This window comes from Oryctolagus cuniculus, chromosome 13 (assembly GCF_051225735.1).
Source record: "Oryctolagus cuniculus isolate XC-2025 breed Fujian yellow rabbit chromosome 13, ASM5122573v1, whole genome shotgun sequence".
Classification (NCBI taxonomy): domain Eukaryota; kingdom Metazoa; phylum Chordata; class Mammalia; order Lagomorpha; family Leporidae; genus Oryctolagus; species Oryctolagus cuniculus.
Genome location: NC_142879.1, coordinates 37,571,980 through 37,593,875, shown reverse-complemented (window position 1 = coordinate 37,593,875; position 21,896 = coordinate 37,571,980). Strand labels below are relative to the sequence as shown.

The 21,896-nt window shown below is 54.3% G+C and overlaps 1 protein-coding gene across 2 annotated transcripts in view; it reads left to right on the top strand.

The window, feature by feature from the left end:
* SUSD4 (sushi domain containing 4) overlaps positions 1-19,894 on the top strand; it is a 130,096-nt gene extending 110,202 nt beyond the window's left edge. Inside the window, exons 6-9 of one of the 2 annotated variants that reach the window (XM_051821376.3) lie at positions 12,355-12,546; positions 13,637-13,781; positions 16,998-17,380; positions 18,616-19,894. In XM_051821376.3, coding sequence (XP_051677336.3) covers positions 12,355-12,546; positions 13,637-13,781; positions 16,998-17,380; positions 18,616-18,644 — 749 coding nt within the window. In that variant the 3' untranslated portion in view covers positions 18,645-19,894. Of the gene's footprint in view, positions 1-260; positions 7,957-12,354; positions 12,547-13,636; positions 13,782-16,997; positions 17,381-18,615 lie in introns of those variants that run through there. The other variant, XM_089312264.1, reaches the window with a different exon arrangement.
* Positions 19,895-21,896: the final 2,002 nt, after the last annotated feature.

The window sequence follows — 21,896 nt, the reverse complement described above, 5'->3', positions numbered from 1 at the left end:
AAGAAGCAGCACATGATCTTATCAGTAGATGCAGAAGGAGCACTTGGCAAAAATCCAGCACAAATTCGTGATAAAGACTCAACAAGGTAGGAATTTGAGAGGAACCTCTCAACTTGATAAAGAAAACTGCAGGATGTTGCAGCGATCAGGCTGCGACATCTGTCACCTCACTGATCGCCAGGGTTGATAATGGCTGATGTGGCTGGCTAGGCGGGTGTCCCCTTCCTCCCTTACCGCTCCACGTGTGTCTCTCCCAAAAGCTGCGCGCTCGGTCGAAGAGGACAACCTTCCCCGCTAGAGGTGGACTAATCTTCGGTCAAGGGTATACGAGTAGCTGCGCTCCCCTGCTAGAACCTCCAAACAAGCTCTCAAGAAAACTACGAGAATCCTATGGCTAGCATCATATTTAACGGTGAGAAACTAAACTAGATTTCCTGCAAAGATCAGGAACAAAGCAAGGATTTCCATACCATTTTCAGCACTGTACTGGAAATCCTAGCTAGCGCAACATGTCGAGAAAAGGAGATGAAAGGAATACAGGTGGGGAAGAAAGGAACAAAACTGTCTGTGTTCAGAGATGACATGATTACCTACACAGAAGTCCACAAGAACTGACCAAAGTAAAACACCCTCATAGAACTAGTAAGTGGTTATAATGGTATTGCAGGATACAAGGATACGATGAGGGAACTTCAAAAAGTTTGTGGGAGGGGCCATCTCTGTGGCATAGAAGGTTAAGCCACCACCTGCAGCAGCGGCATCCCATATGGGCACTGGTTCGAGTCCCAACTGCTCCACTTCTGATCCAGCTCCCTGCTAATGTGCCTGGGAAATCAGGGGAAGATGGCCCAAGTTCTTGGGCCCCTGCCACCCACATGGGAGACCCAGAAGAGGCTCCTATCTCCTGGCTTTGGCCTGGCTCAGCCCCAGCCATGGCACCCATATGAGGAGTAAACCAGCAGATGGAAGATCTGTCTCTGTGTCTACCTCTGTCTCTCTATCTCTGTCTCTCTGCTATTCAAATAAATAAACAAATCTTTAAAAGAAGTTTGTGGGAAAATGTAATAAAAGATGAAAATACATAAACTTTAAAACAAAAACTTACAAAAATATATGAACGATATTTCTCAACATAAGCTCCATCAAGTTCAAAACACTCTCATAAGTGACGATACCAGCCATTTAGTCATTCCTGGAAGAACTGAGAGTCCTGGGAGTTTAACTATGCCAGGCAGTCTGTCCTCTGTTGCTGAAGAGCTGGAGACAAGGCCTTGTCAAGATGTCTTCAGATTAGGAAACAAAATGGAGTCTGAAGGAGCTGAACCAAGACTGCAAGGTGGATGCCTAATGATTTCCTGTCCACACTCTCACAGAATTCCCCTGGTTGGTGAGAAGAGGGAGCAGAGGCACTGTAAATGGAGAAGGAGACTGGGGAGGCCTTCTGGGCCTTTTTCTGCTAACTGGGCGTTTTTGGCTGACTGTCTTGGAACGCTCTGCTGATAAGCAGACGTTTTCATTCTTTGACTCTCCTGAAAGTCAACCAGGGAAACACCGTGAACATCACAAAAAAACCAGTGCTGTGACCTTTACTCTTGACTCTGGATTTGACTGAGTCTCTCCCACTCTTGGTAGCCATTGCTTTGATTGTGCTTTGTCTTCAAGATCATACTGATAAAGCCGTGTTTCACCTCCTGTTACACTTACTGGAAGACATGCTTCAGGAGCTTGATCCCACTTTCTTAAAATTTCCATCGAAAGCTGATCTTGGTGCAGCTGTTTTGGTGCTGAGAACAGAAAGTTCGCTCCACTTTAATTTTTCAGCCAGAGCTGAGCCCCCTGAGATGTCTCTTGTGTTGGCTGTCATTGTCCTCTTCAATTAGGCATGGTTAATTTTTTTCCTTGCAAATTGGTGTGGACAATCTACCACTGTAGGCTCCATCTTCAGCATCATCTTGTTCCTTCTTAAAACAAGTTATCTATTTGTAAACTGGTTTCTTTGGGGCATTTCCCTCATAAACTTTTTATGACACATCAGTGATTTCGCAGTTCTTCCACGCAAGCTTCACCATCAGTTTGATGTTTGTTCTTGTTTTAATTTTCATAGAATCCACGCTGCTGTAGTAGGGGCTCTTTTCAAAATGATGTTTGAGTCTTCTCGGGGATTCAAACTAGATTCTGTTCAGACATGTTATAACAGTATGGGTTCATTTTGGTACAAACTTGTTTTTGAAATCCATGCATAGTGTTTTTTTGTTTGTTTGTTTGTTTGTTTTTTGACAGGCAGAGTGGATAGTGAGAGAGAGAGACAGAGAGAAAGGTCTTCCTTTGCCCTTGGTTCACCCTCCAATGGCCGCCACGGCCGGCATACCGTGGCCGGCACACTGCGCTGATCCGATGGCAGGAGCCAGGTACTTCTCCTGGTCTCCCATGGGGTGCAGGGCCCAAGTACTTGGGCCATCCTCCACTGCACTCCCAGCAGAGAGCTGGCCTGGAAGAGGGGCAACCGGGACAGAATCCGGTGCCCTGACCGGGACTAGAACCCGGTGTGCCAGAGCCGCAGGCAGAGGATTAGCCTAGTGAGCCGCGACACTGGTAAATCCATGCATAGTGTTTTCATAACATGTATTTTCCATATTTTTGAAGACTACTTATATGTTTATTGCTATCCTATATACCAGTAGGTGAACAAGTGAAATGTTAAATTAGAAACGCAATACTATTTACATTAGCGTCCCCCCAAAGTGAAATGGTTGGTTAGAACTCTGATGAAATGCATACAAAATCTATATGAGGAATGCTACAGAACTCTCATAAAAAATCAAAGACCAGGGCTGGTGCTGTGGTGTATCAGGTAAAGCCGCTGCCTGTGATGTCAACACCCATATCAGCACAGATTTGTGTCCCAGCTGCTCCATTACCAATACAACTCCCTGCTGATGGCCTGGGAAAAGCACCAGAACATGGTGAAAATGTTTGGGCTCCTGCCCACCTAGTGAAAGACCCAGAAGAAGCTCCAGGTTCCTGGCTTCATCCTGGCCCAGCACTGGCCATTGTGGCCATCTGGGAAGTAAACCAGTAGATGGAAGATCTCTTTCTCTCTCTCTCTCTCTCTCTCTCTCTCTCTCTCTCTCTCTGTGTGTGTGTGTGTGTGTGTGTCTCCCTCTCTCTGTAACTCTTTCAAAATAAGTAAATAAATCTTTGTAAAAAAAAAAAATCAAAGACCTAAATAAATGGAGAAATGTTCCATATTCACGAGTAGGAGGGCTCAATATTGTCCAGATGTCAGTTCTTCCCAATGTGATCTGTAGATTCATTATAATCCAAATCAGAACCCTAGCAAGTTGTTTTTTGGTATCAACAAGCTGATTCTAAAGCTGCTAAGGAAAAATCAAAGACCCAGAATAGTCTTACAATATTGAAGGAAAAGACCACTGTTAGAGGACTAACACTACCTGACCTCAAGACTTACTATAAAGCTACAGTAATCAAGATGGTTTGGTATTGGTGAGAGAATAGACAATATATCAATAGAGCAGATACAGACCCACTTGGTCATCTGGGATCTGACAAAGGAGTAAAGGCAGTACAATGGAGCAAAGATGGTCTTTTTAACAATTGGTACTGGAACATCTGGACATCGATCTTCAAAAAAAAAAAAAAAGAATCTATACACAGACCTTATACCCATCACAAATATGAACTCAAAATGGACAGTAGACTTACATGTGAAATGTAAAACTCTAAGAGTACAACACAAGGGAAACTCTGGGTGGTCTTGGGTATTGCTATGTCTTTACAGATATATTATCCAGAACATGATCCATGAAAGAAATAATTGATAAGCTAAACTTCATTAATATTAAACACTTCTGTGAAAGACAATGCCACGGGAATAAGAAGCCACGGAGTAGCAGAAAATATTTGCAAAAAGCGCATCTGGTAAAGGGCTGTTATCCAAAACATAGAAGGAAATCTTAAAGCTCTAAAACTGGAACAAATGAATAGATGACTTGATTTTTAAAATGGGCCAAAGAAGATGCAGAGGTGGCAGATAAGCCCATGAAAAGGGCCCTACATCCTGTGTCATGAGGGAAGCATTAAAACAGCAGTGTGGGGTGGGTCTTTGGTGCAGCAGTTATGTTGCCTCTTGGGACACCCACAATCATATCAGAGTGCGTGGGTTTGAGCCCCAGTTCTACTTCCGGTTCCAGTACTAATATGGGAGGAGCAGATGATGGCTCAGCTAGCTGGAACCTTGCCACCCACGTGGGAGACTCAGAGTTTCAGAATCCTGGCTGCAGCCTGGCACAGCCCTGGCTGTTATGGGCATTTGGGGAATAGATCAGCAGCTGGAAAAGCTCTCCCTGTGTGTCTCTCTGCTTTTCAAATAAGTCCATAAAACTTTAAAAATTGTCACTGTTATAAAAACAATGAGGTAGCGGCACTTACTTATTAGAATGACCACAGTCTGGAGCACTGACAGCACCAAACGCTGACAAAGAGACCACGCAGCAGGGGTCTCATTCATTGCTAGTGGGAGTGTGAGACGGGACAGCCACGCTGGAAGACTGGGTTTCTTACAAAGCTACGGATCCCCTTACTATGTGATCCAGTAGTTGTACTCCTAAATATTTACCCAAACGGTTTGAAACTGTAGAGCCACACAAAACCCTGCAGATTTATGAATAATTGCCAAAGCCTCAAAGCAACCAAGATGTCCTTCAATAGGTGAACGGATAAACAAACCGTGGCACACCCAGACATTGGCGTATTATCCAGCATTAAAAGGAAATGAGCCACGAAAAGACATAGAGGAACCTCGAATGCGTATTACTAAATGACAGAAGATCTGAACAGGCTACTTGAAAGTGTGTGACATTTTAGGAGACAGGGGAAGGTGAATGAGCAGTCGGAGCACAGGGGGATTCTAGGTGTGAAGCCGCTCTGTGTGGCGCTGTAACGGTGGGTGCCTGTCATACATTTGTCCACACTCGTCAAATGTACATCAGGAGTGAAGCCTAGTGAGAACTACAGACGCTGGGCGACAGTGGCATGTCAGGGGGAGTCACCAGGGTTGCAAATGCACCGTGCAGGTGGGAGGGGTAATGGCAGGGTAGGGGGCGGAGCTGTGCCTGTGTCTGGGGGCGGAGTTAAATGAGAGTCTTCTATTCCCTCTGCTCCACGGACCTAACACTGCTTTAAAAATTCAAGACTTTAGAGTTCTTTTTCCAGTCAAGAGAAATAGAGCTGTCATGTGTTTTTGTTTGTACGCCTTTTTCTTTCTGAATCCCCTGTGCTTGTCTTCTTTTCCACACGATGGGCTGGCAGTCTCTGAGCTTGTTTTGGCATTATGCTGACGTTCTCGCCAACACCTGCCTTTTCTTTCCCTAGCACCACTGCATTTGTGCTCTGGATGCTATTCTTGTGCTATAAACGATGTTAAAATTAAACATTACCCTCTAGTCCCGGTCGGGGCACCGGATTCTGTCCCGGTTGCCCCTCTTCCAGGCCAGCTCTCTGTTGTGGCCCGGGAGTGCAGTGGAGGATGGCCCAAGTGGTTGGGCCCTGCACCCCATGGGAGACCAGGAGAAGCACCTGGCTCCTGCCTTTGGATCAGCACGGTGCGCTGGCCATTGGAGGGTGAACCAACAGCAAAAGGAAGACCTTTCTCTCTGTCTCTCTCTCTCACTGTCCACTCTGCCTGTCAAAAATTTTTTTAAAAAAAGCTAAAAAAATTAAACATTACTCTTCTACGTTTTATACATCTGTTAGTGCCTGGTGGGAGGAACCAGCTGGCATTATTTTGCAAGTGTTAACGTCATTGACCTCTTAGTGAATATCTCAGCGGTGGGGCTGACAGACCTCTATCTCCCATCCCTGAGACATCCTTAAAACACACACAGATCCTTGTCTGTTGTAGCCATGCGCTGAGGAAGCTGTGGAAAAGCTGTTGTCATATCTCAGCTTCTTTCCCCTGTTAAGAAGTGGGGCCAGATACAGGATGAAAGTCGTGGCTCACTGGGAGGAGCAGGCAGAGGAAGGCTCCGGTTTATTGCGAGAAGGTTTTCATTCTCACAAATAACAGGTGTTTATCAAGAAGAGCACCGGATGCTGCAGCAGTTAGAAACATCAGAGAGACGCGGTCCTTGCTCAAGAATTTCCAGATGTGTCTAAGTGCAGACAGTCCTAACCTAGGAGGACGTAGGGTTTTTCTACTTTATGATGATGTGAGAATGAAATGCGTTCAACGGGAGTGGCACTTCCAGCTCTGATCTCTTCCCAGGCTAGTGACAGCAGTCAGTCCTCACTCATGGAGTTGGCCAGCGGCAGGGAACTGCAGCTCCCAGGCAGGCCGTGGTGGGGGATCGACCACTCACTGTGCTGCTAAACCATGGCTTCGGTGGGTTGGAGGATGGGAAATGTGTTTTTTCTTTACAATATTTTCAACTCACAGTGCGTTCATGGGGAGCTAGCCCCATCCTAAGTTGAGGAGCCTCTGTACAAGGCATGTGAAATGCAGAGTGCCCGGGAGTGCTGGGAGCAGAGCCTGGGTGCTCAGGGCAGGCCACCTGAAGAAGCTGGGGTTTGTGCTGGGATGCTGTCTGAGTAGGAAGAAATAGCCAGAGCAGGGTGAGGCGAGGGCCCCAGCAGGAGGAAGGGAACTGTCTGAGCAACTGGCTGGGCCTGGAGCGTGGGCCTCTTAGCCTGGAAAAATCCAAGTCACTGGACATCAGGCGTGTGTTTGTGTGTACTTGCACAAGTGCATGAGCTCTTTGAGAGTAGGGGCCTCTCTCACAGCTGAGAGGCCTTCAACTTGCCTGTCCGGACCCGGGCTGTTCTCAGCCAGTGCAGGGCAGCCTCGGGGTCCTGTGCCTCTGTGCCCCCACCCCACATCCAGCCCACCTGTCAAGCCCCACAAAAGACTAAATACGATGAAAACTACCATGCCACCTCCAGGACTCTGTAGTGTGAAGGGAGTGCAGCCCTCCGTCACTGAACAGGCGGCCAACCACTGACACCCAGAGGCCGGCCATTACTGTGTTCTGGCCAGAGTCCAGTGACTTCCGGCTGAAACACTCAGTCCAGACCCCAGCCACACAAAAGTACTGACTGTTGCTGATGATTCCTGAACTTCTAGGAAACAGTTTTTAAAAAGAGTTGTAGAAGAATCTGTGTGTGCCACCCACGGGTTTCCATGGGTGTGTTTTGCTTAGAACTAGCAGCCAACAGGATCTGAGTCACGGGTTGTGCCTGAAGGCATTCAACCGGAAGCCGTTGCACTGTTGCTCACCAGGATGTCTAGGAACATGTGGGCTATTTCAAATGCCAGCTGCGTGGCCACTGTGAGCGGCGCTGTTGGCCCAATTTTTGAGGCCTCTGTGTGTGGGAGTGTCCATCCGTCTGTCTGTACAGATGTCTGCCCCTTAGGGCATGAATGAGAGAAGAGGGCAGCAGAATTTGGTTTAGCCTCACTCTGAGAGGCTATGTTGGGTGGGAGGTAGGAGGCCCCTGAACCTCAGGTGGTTCCTAGGTTGGGATTCTTATCTTTTGAAATTTATTTGGAAGGCAGAGACACAGAAATTTCCCAGCCACTGGTTCACTCACCAAATGCCCCCAACAAGCAAGACTGGGCCACGGCCAAAGCCAGGACCCAGGAACTCAATCCAGGTCTCCCCCATGGGTGGCAAGGACCCAAGTACTTGAGCCATCACCTGCTGCCTCCCAGGGTGCACATTAGCAGGGAGCTGGAATTGGAAGGGTGACCGAGACTGAAGTCCCAGCGCTCTGACATTGCACGCACCTTAATCACTGTGTCTCATGCTCACCTCTACACTGAGGTTTTACAATCAGCTTCCTCAGGGCCAGCGCTGTGTATAGCGGCTTAAGCCACCGCCTGCAGCGCCAGCATTCCATAAGGGGGCTGGTTCAAGTCTCAGCTGCCTTACTTCTTTTTTTTTTTTTTTTTAAGATTTTATTTATTTTATTTGAGAGGTAGAGTTACAGTCAGAGAGAGGGAGAGACCGAGAGAAAGGTCTTCCTTCCGTTGCTTCACTCCCCAAATGGCCACCATGGCCAGAGCTTAGCTGACCAAAGCCAGGAGCCAGGAGCTTCTTCCAGGTCTCCCACATGGGTACAGGGACCCAAGGACTCGGGCCATCTTCTACTGCTTTCCCAGGCCATAGCAGAGAGCTGGATTGGAAGAGGGACAGCTGGGACTAGAACCGGAGCCCATATGGGATGCCGGCACCGCAGGCGGAGGATTAACATGTGCCACAGTGCCGGCCCCTGCCCTACTTCTGATCCAGCTCTCTGCTAATGCACCTGGGAAAGCAGCAGAAAATGGCCCAAGTTCTTGGGCTCCTGTACCGATGTGGACGACCTGGAAGAAGCTTCTAGCTTTGGATCAGCCCAGCTTTGGTCGTTGTGGCCATTTGGGGAGTGAACCAGTGGATGGAAGATCTCTCTCTCTCTCTCTCTCTCTCTCTCTCTCTCTCCCTTTCAAATAAATAAATACATCTTATACATCTTTTAAAAATATAAAACAAACTTCCTCAAGTTTACAATTAACAACGCTATTAATATTTCCTTACAAGTGAGAAGAAACATTCCCACCCTCTACCCCAACCACACTACATGGAGGGTTTGTTTTCCAGCAAAGCTAATGCTTGCCAGGTGCAGTCATTGGGAACGCTGCAAGGTCTGAAGATAAGTGCCTCCACGTAGGGGGACATGCATCTCCATTGCAAGGCGATGACAACTTAGAATTACAGCCTCCGCAATGGTGGATGGGTTTTATCTGGCCTCTGAGCAGACAGGGTGAGCAGACAGGTGACGGGATGTGTCCCAGAGCCCTGGACGTCAGGCAGCCCTGGCACAGCGCAGCCGTCCGGCTTGGCGTTAGGGCCCTGGCTCAGGAAGCGTGGCAAGTCTGGGCACCTGTGCTGCTGAGAGCTATTGCTTACTCAGTGATGTCTGTGTTACATGGTTTGCGTACAGCTTCCAATCCACTAAACAACCCGGGGAGGAGGAATCGCTTCTCTTATGAAACGGAAGGGCAGACTCACACTGTAAGGAGTCAGCCCCGCTGCCTAAACCACCGCAGCTCATCAGCAGGTGGTGGGGCTGGGATTTGAACACACATTGGGAACTGCACAGCCCACGCCCTGCAGGCCACACTGTGCTGCCTCTGCTCTCCTGCCTCGTTAAGCAACTGATCGGCGTGGCCGTTCTGTAGCACATCTCAGCATCATTAGCCTCAGGGTTCATGCGATGATTTAAACAGCCATTTATCCTTCAGGCCAACTCAGAAAAATGTCGCTCATAACAGACTTGCCCCTGGGGCCTCTTTCGTGATATGGCCAGGACTGAGGGTAGCCCTGGGGAACCTCTGGGAGAGCCTGCTAGGAGGAGAGCCCCACTATTCTGTATGCCTTTATTTTTCATAAAAATACATATATTTACAGTATACAACATGATGTCTGGATCTGTACCTATACATCATGAAATCGTTGCTGCAGTCACACTAGTTAACTTATCCATCGTCACACGAGTAGCTTCGTGTGTGTGTGTGTGTGTGTGTGTGTGTGTGCTGGGAGCTCCTGCAGTCTCAGCAGGTTTCCGATGCACAACCCAGAGTGGTTAAGCATGATCTTCATGCTGTGCAGTGGGTCTCCAGCTTGTTCTTCCTGCAGAGCTGCGGCCTTGTACCTTCTGCCAGCATCCCCCCATTCCCCCACCTCCGCACTCCAGGAACCACCATTCTGCTCCTGCTTCTGTGAAATCAACTCTTTTAGATTCCACGTATTTGTCTTTTTGTGCCGGACTTATGTCACTTAGCGTGATATTCTCCAGGTCCATCCTGGAGAATTGTCATAAATGGCCAGCTGTCTTTTTCATAGTTGAATAGTATTCCATGATATCTTCCATCTACTTTATCAATCCATCAATCCAAGGACACCCAGTACACCCTTGACCACAGAAGGGGCCTTGTCCCCAGTGGAGGTGCCAGCCTCTAGGGGCGTACAGCAGTGCTGGGAGGCACAGCAGTGCAGAGAAGCGGGCCCTGGGCAGCCAGATGAGCTGGTTGGCTCTGGAAGTCACTGGGGTCCCCTCCCTTGCATTCTCGCAGGGGCTGAGTGGAGGAGAAATGCCCTGGAGGAGGGCCTGGGTGAGGAAAGGGCTCTCTCAGCTGCATCCCCATGTTTCCCAGGAGCAGCCAAAGATTTCCTCTCTCCGTCTTCCACACTAGCCCTGCCCTTCCCTTCTTGTTGCCTTGGTTATGTCTTAGGGATGCTCCCAGCACACCCTGCAGACAGCAAATTTGAAAGAGCCCCTGTTTGTGGAAATGGAAATGCATGCGGCTCTGTGGCTCCTGCACAGTTGGGGGGCATCTGTCAGCCCAGGGGACACCTGGGACAGCAGGAAGGGTCTCAACCTCGATGTCGAGCCAGATGCTGACTCTGCCAGTGTCAGGCTGTGGGACCTGCCCAGCAGCTACCCAACAGCCGCCACTGCTTGAGCTCACCCTCCGCCCATGGCCTCAGATCCACCCCCTAGAACTTCCCACCATTACACCAAGTTGCAAGCAGCTGCCTGCCACAGGCCCTGTTTCCCAGGTCCCCTTGGCAACTGGTTCCCTGCTGACTTTGGAGGGAAGGCAGTAGAAGGACCAGGGTCTTCTCCCTTACCCTCTGCCCTGGAGGCATCCCCAGCAGGATCCAAGATTCCCCTGACTCTGGCTGCCATGGGGTAGATACAGCTCCAGGATTCCAGTTTCCACTGGGGACCAGCACCGAGGACCCCAGCCAGCCCTGGGGTGGTAGTGGCTTCCTGCTGCTGTGAGTTCCTGAGTAGCTGTCGACTTCTCTACTCTGTCGGCTTCTCTACTCTTCCATCACCCGTGGGAGCCACTTCCTCATTGCAGTGCCCCTCTTTGTGTGCTGAGGTCCTGGCTGCCATCGGCTCCCCCAGTTGCTTTTAACCAGCATTCCTCTGGCTTGCACACGGGGACCTCATGTCCAGGGAGGACAGGGCCTTGGTCAGGCTGAGCCAGTGAGCAGTTCATCCAGGACACGGCCCGTCTGCAGCGAGCCTGAGCCCACCTCGTGCTTCCCGGCACTGTGGGCTATGGCACTGAGTGCGGGCAGAGGCGGGGCCGGGAGGTGCCTCTGGCCCCCTGAGCACTCCTCACTTCGGGGTGCCGCCCTCAGGGTGCAGTCTCAGTGTCTGGCCTCAGCCAAGCTGCTCAGGGCCTTCCTGCAGCCAGGGTGGCCAGACTGGCTCCTCACACACGTGGCCTGCATGCTGTGGGCAGTGCCCGTGGCATCACGCTGGCCAGGGTGTTGGGTGCTTCCAGGAAAGCGCCCAAAAGTGAATGTTCATTTAGTTTTTAATTTGGCTTGGTTTATTGGTTGGCGTTGTTGGTGGCTTCCTCAGGTGTGACCCGAAGCTGGTGTGGGTGGGATTTGTGGTTTGGTTGTTGCGGACCAGGTAAGCGGCTGTGAGGTTCACTCCTGAGCCCTCTCGAGAGCGTTCTGCCGCGTGGACTAAGCCAGCACGGAGCTCCGTGCCTTTCTGGTTCTGGGCGCGGAGTCCTCTCCATCTCGCCTCAACATCTCACAAGGCCTCTCAAAACAGGAAGCTGAAAGCTACAAACTACAACCTCATGCAGTGTGGGATGAGCATCCTTTTTACAGAGACAACCAAAGCTTAAAGAGCCTCAGTGACCTGCTTAGGGCCACATAGCGAGGTGTTGGCAGAACCAATCCGGGAAGCCCAGGCGGCCGGCTCCAGCTCCCCACTGGCCCCATGAGCCGGAGGCAGTGGCCTGAGTTTCCAGGCAGAGCTAGGGTTCCATCTGTGTCTGGTGTTGGCTGCACCCCAGCAGGGCGGTGTGGAATCAGCTTAGGGATGCGGTCCCTTGGGTGATCATGACCTTGGCCACAGGAACAGCCTTGGGAGAGCCGTGCCTTTTGGTGGCGACTTTGTCCATAAAAATCTTAACTTTATTTACTAGGTTGCCTGACTCGTAATAGCATGCATTATTAATAGAGCAGCTTAATGTGGTCTATTAAACAGGCTTAGTCTTCACGCTGTAAAACACACCTCGCTTTTACGAGGCACTTACAACACCACGTGACAGCAGCACGGCCTTAGAATCCCCTAACAGCTTCCGTGTGGCCTCCTCTGAAAGTATAAAAGGAGGGGCCGTCTCAGGGCCGGCACGGTGGTCTGGCGGTTTGGGTATCCACGCGTCCGGAGGCAGCTGAGTCCTCCCCCGCCAGCCTGTCTCTGAGGGCTGCAGGCACGGGGAGCGCGTGGTTCTGAAACTCTTATTCTCCCCCACTGCCCAAGTTTGTCCACTACCTCCCATGGTGAGTCACGGAGATTTCATCTGCCACCCGCGGCCTTGCGAGCGCTACAACCACGGCACGGTGGTGGAGTTCTACTGCGACCCCGGCTACAGCCTCACCAGTGACTACAAGTACATCACCTGCCAGTACGGAGAGTGGTTCCCCTCCTACCAGGTCTACTGCATCAAATCCGGTAAGGGGCAGGCTGGGCGGCCTCACATGGTGTGGGAACAAGGCGCTGGACTTCCGCGAGGCCGCGTCTAGGTCCTGGGCAGAATGGGGGGGAGGAGCCTGCCTGCTCGTGGCTTAGAATGCTGACCGTCCCCAGGTCCACCCCAGGCCCCCTGGGGTCCTTGGAAGGCCCTCCAGCCTCTGTGCCCAGGCTGCTCCCACCTCGCCCCCTTCCATGGGCAGGGACACAGGCCCTGGGTGCGAACTGGATTATGCATGTTGCCCAGGCGCTGAGGGACACAGCACTCACACCAGAACACAAGCAGTGTTACTGGGGATGAGATGACTCTCACTTAGGGACATGGAAGCCAGCCGCGTGCTTCTGTGTTCCACAGTTAGCCACACACCACACACCATCTGCGAGCCAGCTTTACCACGACCCCCTGCCCCAGGGTGGGGACCACTGCACACAGCAGGTGAGGCAAGTGCTCGCTAACGCTGGGTACCTGGAGGCACACAGGCGGCCACGTGAGCCAGCGAGGTGGGAAGTGCAGGGAGAAGCCGAGAGAGCGGCCCCTGAGCAAGGTGAGGTGAGGAGGCCAGGAGGCAGAGGGGCTTGTGCCAAAAGGAGAGAAATCGTTCTGGAAGGGTCCAGTGTTGCTGCCCCTTTCCCTGGCAGACAGTTCTCAGCCAGAGGTGATGGGGCCGTGGCGCAGGGCTGCCCCCGCCACGCTCCTTCTCCCTGGCCAACCACACGCCCCAGAGTGTTAGTCCAGCTTCCCTCTTCCCAGCACCTGGTCCCACCCAGAACAGCTTCCGCAGGGGAAGGCAGGCCCTTCATTGTCTGCCCAAGCAGCAGGCACGTTGCCTGGGCCTGTGCCACGCTCTGGAGTGTGAACACGCAGGTCCATCCTCAACGTGGCAGAGCCCCTGCTGGAGGTGGGTGTTGGTGTGGCGCCGGTCCTGCTGCCTCACTGGAGCTGCTGTGTCTGTTCCAAGCCAGGAAGCGCCCAGCGAATGTCCCCGGAAGGAGCATGTGGGGACCCTGGGTGGACCTTGGCATCTGTCACGGTCAGGGAGCTCACCTGGGGCTCTGTGCTCTCTCCTGGCAGAGCAAACATGGCCCAGCACGCATGAGACCCTCCTGACCACGTGGAAGATCGTGGCGTTCACGGCGACCAGTGTGCTGCTGGTGCTGCTGCTCGTCATCCTGGCCAGGATGTTCCAGACCAAGTTCAAGGCCCACTTCCCCCCCAGGTCAGTGCACAGAGAGAGTGTGATGTGTGCCACACTGAGGCTCTTGGGGAGCAGGTGAGAGCTGTCAGCATTGTGCTGGGATGTTTTGGGGCATCTGGGGTCAGAGCACCATGCTGGAGACAGGCCTTGCTTCCCTCTTCCCCGTGGTGGACCGTCCTTGGGCAGGCACCGTGGGGGCTAGAGAAGGTGCAGAGCCAGGACCTGGGCTGCACGCTCTCCCACCGGGACGGGGCTGGCATCCCAGTGTGGCCCACCCGCCTGTGGCTCTGGATTTGTGTACCCTGTGGGACAGGATTCACACACCACTGACCAGGTGATGAGGTCAGAGGCACGCGGGCAATGCAAAGCCACCAGCAGAACAGACTGCAGGAGAGGAGTCGGGAGCCGGCCAGTGAGACGGCCCCAGAGGTGGCTGTGAACGTGCGGAGTGGGGCAGGCAGGGGTGGCTCCCCTTCTTCCGGGAGTCGGTTGGCTTCCTCACCCTCACCTCCTGGGGCACCTGTGGCCCCTCCAGCTTCTGGTGCCGGCACCTGCGCTGAGCAGACATCAGCTCTCCTGGAACCAGTGTACCTGCTGGAGGAGCCTCGTCCTGCAAGGCGGAGTGGTTTAGGAAGGGTCCACTTGCACATGTTAGAAGAGGGGAGCTGGGGGCCGCTGACATCTGCCTTTCCCTTGGGCTCTGGGCCCGCATCACAGCCTTCCCCCATGGAAAGCCTCCCTTCCCTGCTGCTGGGGAGAAGGGCATTGCTTTCATCCCCCAGGGACAGCCTGTCCCCCAGGGTCATGTGTGTCCCCCGAGAAGCCGAGGAGGAGGCACCCAGAGTTCACCACCTCGCCTTCTGCTCCAGGAAACCCTGCATCTCTCACAGCTCCTGGCCATGGGGGCAGTGAGGGAAGAGGGCAGAGTGCCGGAGACCACGTCTGCCCCCTCTGCCTTCACCTCACACCCCAGGACAGCCGCACCCTACTGAGCAGGGTCCTCCTGCCTGGCTGCGGGGGCCGCCGTGGTTCCACCTCACCAGCACCCCGCTCTCCCCAACCACAAAACAGGGAGGGGTCACTTGCACCCCTGCCCAGACCCCCAGATGTGCCAGTGCCATCTGGGTCCTTAGCCAAGCCCCTGCTCTGGGGCTGAAACCTTCCTTCCTCACCGGTCTGCCATGTGCTCTCCGGGTTTGCAGCACTGTTATTGATGAATCAAGGGACCGTGTGCTTTCGCTGAGCAATTACGGTATCTCCAGAAGGCCTCTGGACTGCACCGTGGTGATTTATAGGATGTTGGAGTGCCCAAAAGTAGCCCACGGGGCTATTTCCTACGTACGCTTGGAAGAAAAGTTCCCAGGGTATCGGCTAAATATGAAGATGTCTGTAAGATGCTCTCAAAACTCTCGCCCTGTGTCCTTTAGCCCGCGAGTATTTCCATCATGTGTTGTTATTCTCTGGTTGTTTGGGGAACGCTGGCCTCGCCTGTCCACATCGGTGGTCAGATTCTTCAGGGGAAGCCGAGAATGTGCTTTTCTCCCAGTGTCGTGAAAATAAATAAGGCAGAGGTGATGATGACCTGGCAGATGGGAGCCCAGCAGCTTGGCTGGCGCGTAGTGGAAGGGAACTTGTCCAATCAGGGGGCCCGTGGTCTGGGCACAGACGGGACAGGAGATGGGGACTAGAGGGAGGCACCTGCCTGCCCCACCCCACACTTCATGGAGGGGAAAGGGGCAGTGAGGAGGTGGGGAAGCCAGAGAGGCAGGGGACCTCATTCATCGAGGATGCCCTGTGCAGGAGCTGTGGGAGAGGAAGAACAGGCTCTTCCTCCCTCCCACCCCTGCCCTGGGGGGCGGGGATTGGCCATTGGCTGCCTGCTCTGTGCAAACACCCGTGAGCCCAGGAGCCACGGACAGAACCTAAAAGCCTTGGCAGGATGTTTCCGAATGTCAGGGGGCTCGAGACTGCCCCTAAGCGAGCCTGAGAGAGAGACGTGGCCACCAGCAACTGTGTCAAGCCCTCAGTTTTGGAGCTTCCGCCGCTACCACTCAGGAGCTCTGGCTTCACTCACCGGCCGCCTCATCCTTCCTTGCTGACATCCCACCTGCTGGCCTCCTTGCTCAGCATCACTTCCCACATTGGAGGAGCAGCCGCCCCACTGGCCGCTCCAGCGGGCTCCTCTGGGGGCCAGGAGCAGAGCATGGGGTCACAGAGAGCTTGGGCTTTGGGCTCAGACCATGCCCGTGCACAGCTGACTATGCAGGGTGCTGGGCCAGGAGCTGTGCCTGCCCCCGTGAGAGACACCTGTGGGGACAGCAGCCCTGACATGGAGCAGAGTGGGTGGTGGAGCAACAGGTACGCAGGAGCCACAGAGCTTGGTGGCAAGAGGGCAGCTGTGCCATCTCTTCACAGTTTTCCTGTTGTTTTTCCGTCTTCACTAAAAGGGAGTGATTTCTATATGGTGGCAGAAAATGGCCACAAAGCATGACAAAGTCAGGGCCGGCTGTTCCCCTGGGCACTCGGGGTCCCCAGTGTCCAAGACATTTCACGGTGCTTTCCACTGCCATCTTGGGGGACGCCGTGGGGGCACACGGGCACACTCGGTGGGAATGGGCCACATGGTCCCTGCCCCATGAGGTCATAGTCACAAGGCCAAGTCCAGAGGTCAGAGGAGGGAGGGAAACACGAGCACATAGGAGAGCCCAGAGGCAACAAGAGGGAGGGGGCACGAGAGCAAGTGTGGCCCAGGCGGACGGCACCATCTGCCTGGCGGACCCAGGGAGCAGGCTGCATCTGCCGCCCGCCCACCAGGCCGCCCAGCTGCACAGGGAGTGTGAGTGGCCTCATTCCTAGGGGGGTTGTGACACTCTGTGTTTGCTATTTGGGGAAAAAAAAAGGATTTATTTAAAAATAAATTAAAAAACTTTTTTAAAAATTTAAAAAGCAGAGAAAGAGCTTCCATCTGCTTGTTCACTCCCCAAATGGGCCAGGCCAAAGCCAGGAGCCTGGAACTTCTTCCGGGTCTCCCACCTGGGTGGCAGGGGCCCGAGGACTTGGGCCACCTTCCACTGCTTTCCCAGACGAGTGCACAGGGAGCTGGACCAGAAGCAAAGCAGCCAGGACTCGAGCCAGTGCTCTGACTTGGGATGCCAGGGTTGCAGACAGCAGTTTCCCTACTGTGCCACAGCGCCGGCCCCGTGTTCTGCACGCTGACACCACTTTTCCTTTGCACAGGGGGCCTCCCAGGAGTTCCAGCAGCGACCCGGACTTCGTAGTGGTGGACGGCGTGCCTGTCATGCTCCCGTCTTACGACGAGGCTGTGAGTGGCGGCTTGAGTGCCTTAGGCCCCGGGTATCTGGCTCCCGTGGGCCAGGGCTGCCCCTTGCCCGTGGATGACCAGAGCCCCCCAGCATACCCCGGCTCAGGGGACACGGACACAGGCCCCGGAGAGTCTGAAACCTGTGACAGCACCTCTGGCTCTTCTGAGCTGCTCCACAGCCTGTATTCATCTCCCGGGTGCCAAGGGGGCACCCGCCCCATGCCTGACAACCCTGACACAGTCGCTGCCACGGCGGGAGAGGCGGCGTCCACCAGCCCGGGCATCGACATCGCAGACGGTGAGTGCTGACCCTGTAGACACCTGCCAGGCAGCCCCTGGCTGTGCATGGCACCCCAGGGCCCAGCCCAGCACCCAGCCCAGCCCTCTTCCTCGCACTCAGCTTCTCTTGCTTCCTGCCCTCTCCACCTGCAGAGGAACCACCGTGATCTCACAAGTAACGAGCCCATTCATGAAAATCAGGAGGCACACAGGTGCCGGGGCCATCCGGAGTAGATAGGCTGCTGTGGCTGGCACCTGACCTTAGGTGCCTCCGTGTGAACCAGGATGCTTTTCTCTTAAAGAGGCAGGACTTTGGGGCTTAGGAACAGCGTAACAAGTGTATCAGGGAAGCAGGGGCGTGCACTAGGGCCCAGCACCGTGCCCCAGCCCTGGAGAGAGGTCTGTGTCCCTGGGCGTTCTTTTTACCAGGGGTGGCCAGGAGAGGCAGATGGTAGCTCATGGTCAAGTGGAAATGTGTGGCTGGTTAACAGGGTCTCTGTTTCCCAGCAAGGGCAGTGCCACACAGCTTTCCACATGAGAGCACCGCTTGGAGCCCATGCACAGGGACTGGCAGTGCCAGAGCAGAGGGCTCTGGGCCCCACAGAACACGCGGCCGCTCCTTGACCGTGTCACTGGCCCGTGTGTGTCAGGGCTCTGCTTAAAACCAGGGCTCACTAGGCTAATCCTCCGCCTGCGGCACCGGCACCCCGGGTTCTAGTCCTGGTCGAGGCGCCGGATTCTGTCCCGGTTGCCCCTCTTCCAGGCCAGCTCTCTGCTGTGGCCAGGGAGTGCAGTGGAGGATGGCCCAGGTGCTTGGGCCCTGCACCCCGTGGGAGACCAGGAGAAGCACCTGGCTCCTGGCTTCGGATCGGCGCAGTCCTGGCCGTAGCAGCCATTTGGGGAGTGAACCAACGGAAAGGAAGACCTTTCTCTCTGTCTCTCTCTCTCTCACTCTAACTCTGCCTGTCAAAAAAAAAAAAAAAAAAAAAAAAAAAAAAACAAAACACAAAACAAAACAAAACAAAACAAAACCAACCTGGCGTTTTCTGTTTTTACGGACTGGGCCTACGTTGCTTTGCTGCAGAGGTGCTGTGCGGGGAAGCTGGGGCATTGCATCTTCAGCTGCCGAGTGCAGCTTCGCGAGTCCCTCTCACCCACGCCAGAAATTGCAGCCATTCCCGCCTTGCCCCTAGTTCAGGACCACCCCCCTGTTCTCCAGCTGTGCTAAGCTAATGACCATCTCTTCCTTCACAGAGATCCCGCTAATGGAAGAAGATCCCTGACTGGGAAGAAATCCCAGTGATCCTGCTGCCCCTTTGCGGGAAGGAACTTTGTACCTTGGAGAGAGGCCACGGAAAGGCAGAGCTCGGGGCCATGGGCGTGGCTCCTAACGCACCACGTGGGGACGGCGATGCACACGGCACGTCTCAGACCCCGGGAGGCTGACAGTGCAGTGACCATGCTCCTCGGTGAGACTGGAGGATCAGCCCAGACCGCCGGGGAGCGCTGCGTGGGCCTGGAGGAAGGTTGTGGCGCGCCCGGTGCTGCGGAGCAGGGGTAGCGGATGCACACTCCGCAGCTCACGCGCTCACGCGCCCCGTCGGCTCGCTTACATCTGCTCCCCGCCCCTCCGAAAGCATGTCGCCTTATGTAAATTTGCTTCTCCAATCTGCTTAAAACCGTCCCTGGACTCCCAGTTCGGAGGGGCCGGCCTCTGTGGGGCGTCTGTGTGGACTGCAGAGCCCTGTGCGCCCTCAGTGAGGGGCAGGCCTCCCGGGGAGAAGGCTTCCGGGGGACACTTGGGACCGGCTTCCCCTGCTCAAAGCCAGGCTAAAGCAGGATGTAGCAGCTCCGAGGAACAAAGGAAGGAGAGCCAAGCAGACCCTGCTTTCTGGAAACTTCTGCACGAAGCAGAGTGCGTGTCCCCTGCGTGGTCAGCATTTGTGTTCATGGTGTGGCACATGGATCCGTGGCGTGGGACCCGTCTTGTGACTTGACACGTGGTCGGGACGTGCTGAGATATGCCCCGTGGTGAGGCCATAGCCCCCATCATGTTACGCTTCGGCATTTTAAGGTCTCCACTCGGCAGTTCGTGTCCGAGGCAGGAGCCCCGGCCCGGCTGGCTGTCATTCCCACTCTGAAACCGTAACCATACTTTTATTTGCCAAAACAGAAATTGCTTCTGTAAACGTGTTCTGCCTTCAAAGAATGTGTGAGCCTGCGGTCTTTGCTTCCCTTCTTCTGCCCTGCACAGCCCTCCCGTCTTGCCGTTGGGGCTGTGGGCCACTCACCTGCCTCCCATTCTTGCGAGGGTCTCGTGGTCCCCACTGGGTGATGTAGGATGGCTTTAAAAACGTCCCGAGTCCTGGAGTCTCTTCAAATCTGTGTTGCTCCTTTCCTCCCCTGGGTTTTAGACAAACATCAACAAAACTCTGATCCGTAAAGTCGCCACGCGCTCAGAGCAGTGAGGGCTGGGAGCTTGATCGAGTCCTGCTTTTTCTTGGCGCAGACAGATTAAAAATTAAAAAGAAAACGGCGGTCTGAAGTGTGACTCTAATAGTGACGTGGAGCCGGCTGGGCAGGGAGGGGCGGGGGTGCTGGTGGGTGGCGGAAGTGAAAGGCAGGATGGAGAGCAGACACCTGGGAAAGGTGGGTGTCACCCGGTGGCGGAGGCAGAGTCTGCCCTGAAGCGGCAGTGCCACCAGCACTGACAGCTGTGGGGGGGTGTGGGTCACAGGGCTGAGTGGTGACCGCCTCCTTGAGGAAAGGCCCCTGGCACAGCTCTGTGCCGTTCAGAGGAGCTGCTTTTCCCGAGAGTGTGTGGCTAACTGTCACCTGGCCCAGGAGGAACGAGGGGAATCCTGGGAGATCAGCTGGTAAGTGCCTCGAGTCCCCCAGGGCAGGCCCGAGGAGGTGGGGGGGGGGGCTCTCCCTGGGGTCTGCCTCACCCACAGAGCAAGCACAAGGCTGCCTCTCTGGCCCCTGGCACCTGGAGAGACAGGTGCTCTGGATTCCACGACAAGGTATCAGGCTGAACCCGTTCTAAGACTCATGGCTGGCAATGCCTGTTGAGCCCCAGCATCAGACGATATCGAACCCAATCCCTGGGACGCTGCCCTGGATCTCCCCACCTGTGGCCACATCAGAGTCTTCCTGAGCTCTTCACAGTGTCTTATTGTTATATTATTATTATTATTATTATTATTGTAAATGAGCAAGATGAATCCTCCGATGTTTCAATGTGCCGTGATCTTGTCAATCTCTTAAAAGTCCCGAGAGCCCTGTGGGGTGGATGCAATCCGTCTCCATCACCCCAGCCCAGGAATGAGGAGGTGGGAAGACAGAGGGACCTTGTGGTGCAGTGTCTCGCAGTGTGCCCAACTCGGGAGCTCTGGGAGGGGTGCCCTGGGGGACGTGCATGGCAGCCTGCTGTCCTATGGAGCCAGCCTCGGTCAGCGTGTGTCCCAGGAACCACAGAGCAGCACTTTTCTGGCTGGCTGGCCACCATCGTGAGCACGTCAGAAGTCACAAGTCACAGGCGTCTTCACACTCCGCTTCCAGGGAGCTCTGTTTCATTGTAGGGCTGTGGCTCGTTGGTGTGGAATCCTCAGAGCCTCTCCCACCTGATTGCACCTGGCACACACACGTGGCCACTCCCCCCCCGCCCCACAGGGATGTTTGTCCTGGTCCTCAGCCTGCCAGGCCCAGCTGCACCTCTACCTTTCCTTCCCCCTCCAGGCCTGGCAGAAAGGCCCCTGCCCTTAATCAGGGCCCAGTGACCTGCAGCGGCCGCACAGGACCACAGGAGAGCATAGGTTTAGGAGGAGCCACATGACCTGGCTCCACACCTGCCCCTGCCACCCACTGTGAACTTGGACAAGATACTCACCTCACAGGGCCTCTGCTTCTTCCTGCAGGCATTAGCTATTCTCTGCCTTGCCTGCCCCTCAGCTGCGGTGAGTGTGACGGTTGATGAAAGTCAAGCCCTCAGCACACGGGGGGCATTTGACACATGGCAGCTGCTGCCCCCGTGTGCATGGTTGACTCCAGTGCTCACCCCCAGGCACCATGGGCCTGCTGCAGTCCCTTCACGCCCAAAGCTGTTTGCAGGGGAAGGTGTTCGGCACTGCCCAAAACATATGGGCTGCAATGTGCTGCACCTGCTCACTCCTGTGGGCTCCTCTTCCCAGGAGCCCCTTCCTGCTTCCACACACTAAGATTCTCATGCAAAGGGAAGCTTCCAGAAATCTGTGCCTCGGGCATTTGCCATTCCTCCAAGTGCAGCCTTTTCTCAGAAAGCTGTGTTGGGAGGGCAGCCTCCGAAATGCCCCCAAGGACCTGAAGGACCCAGCTCATCTCCGTGGTCATCCCTGACAGTTAACACTCACCTGCTTCTCTAATGTTATTGTGTCTTTTGGACTGAAAACATAAGAAGTTAGTGCCCACACATTTCTAAAGGGATAAAGGGCAGATCCATAGGAAAGGGCCTGATCCGGCAGTAAAACAGCACAGCAGAGCGCAGCAGTCACCTGCAG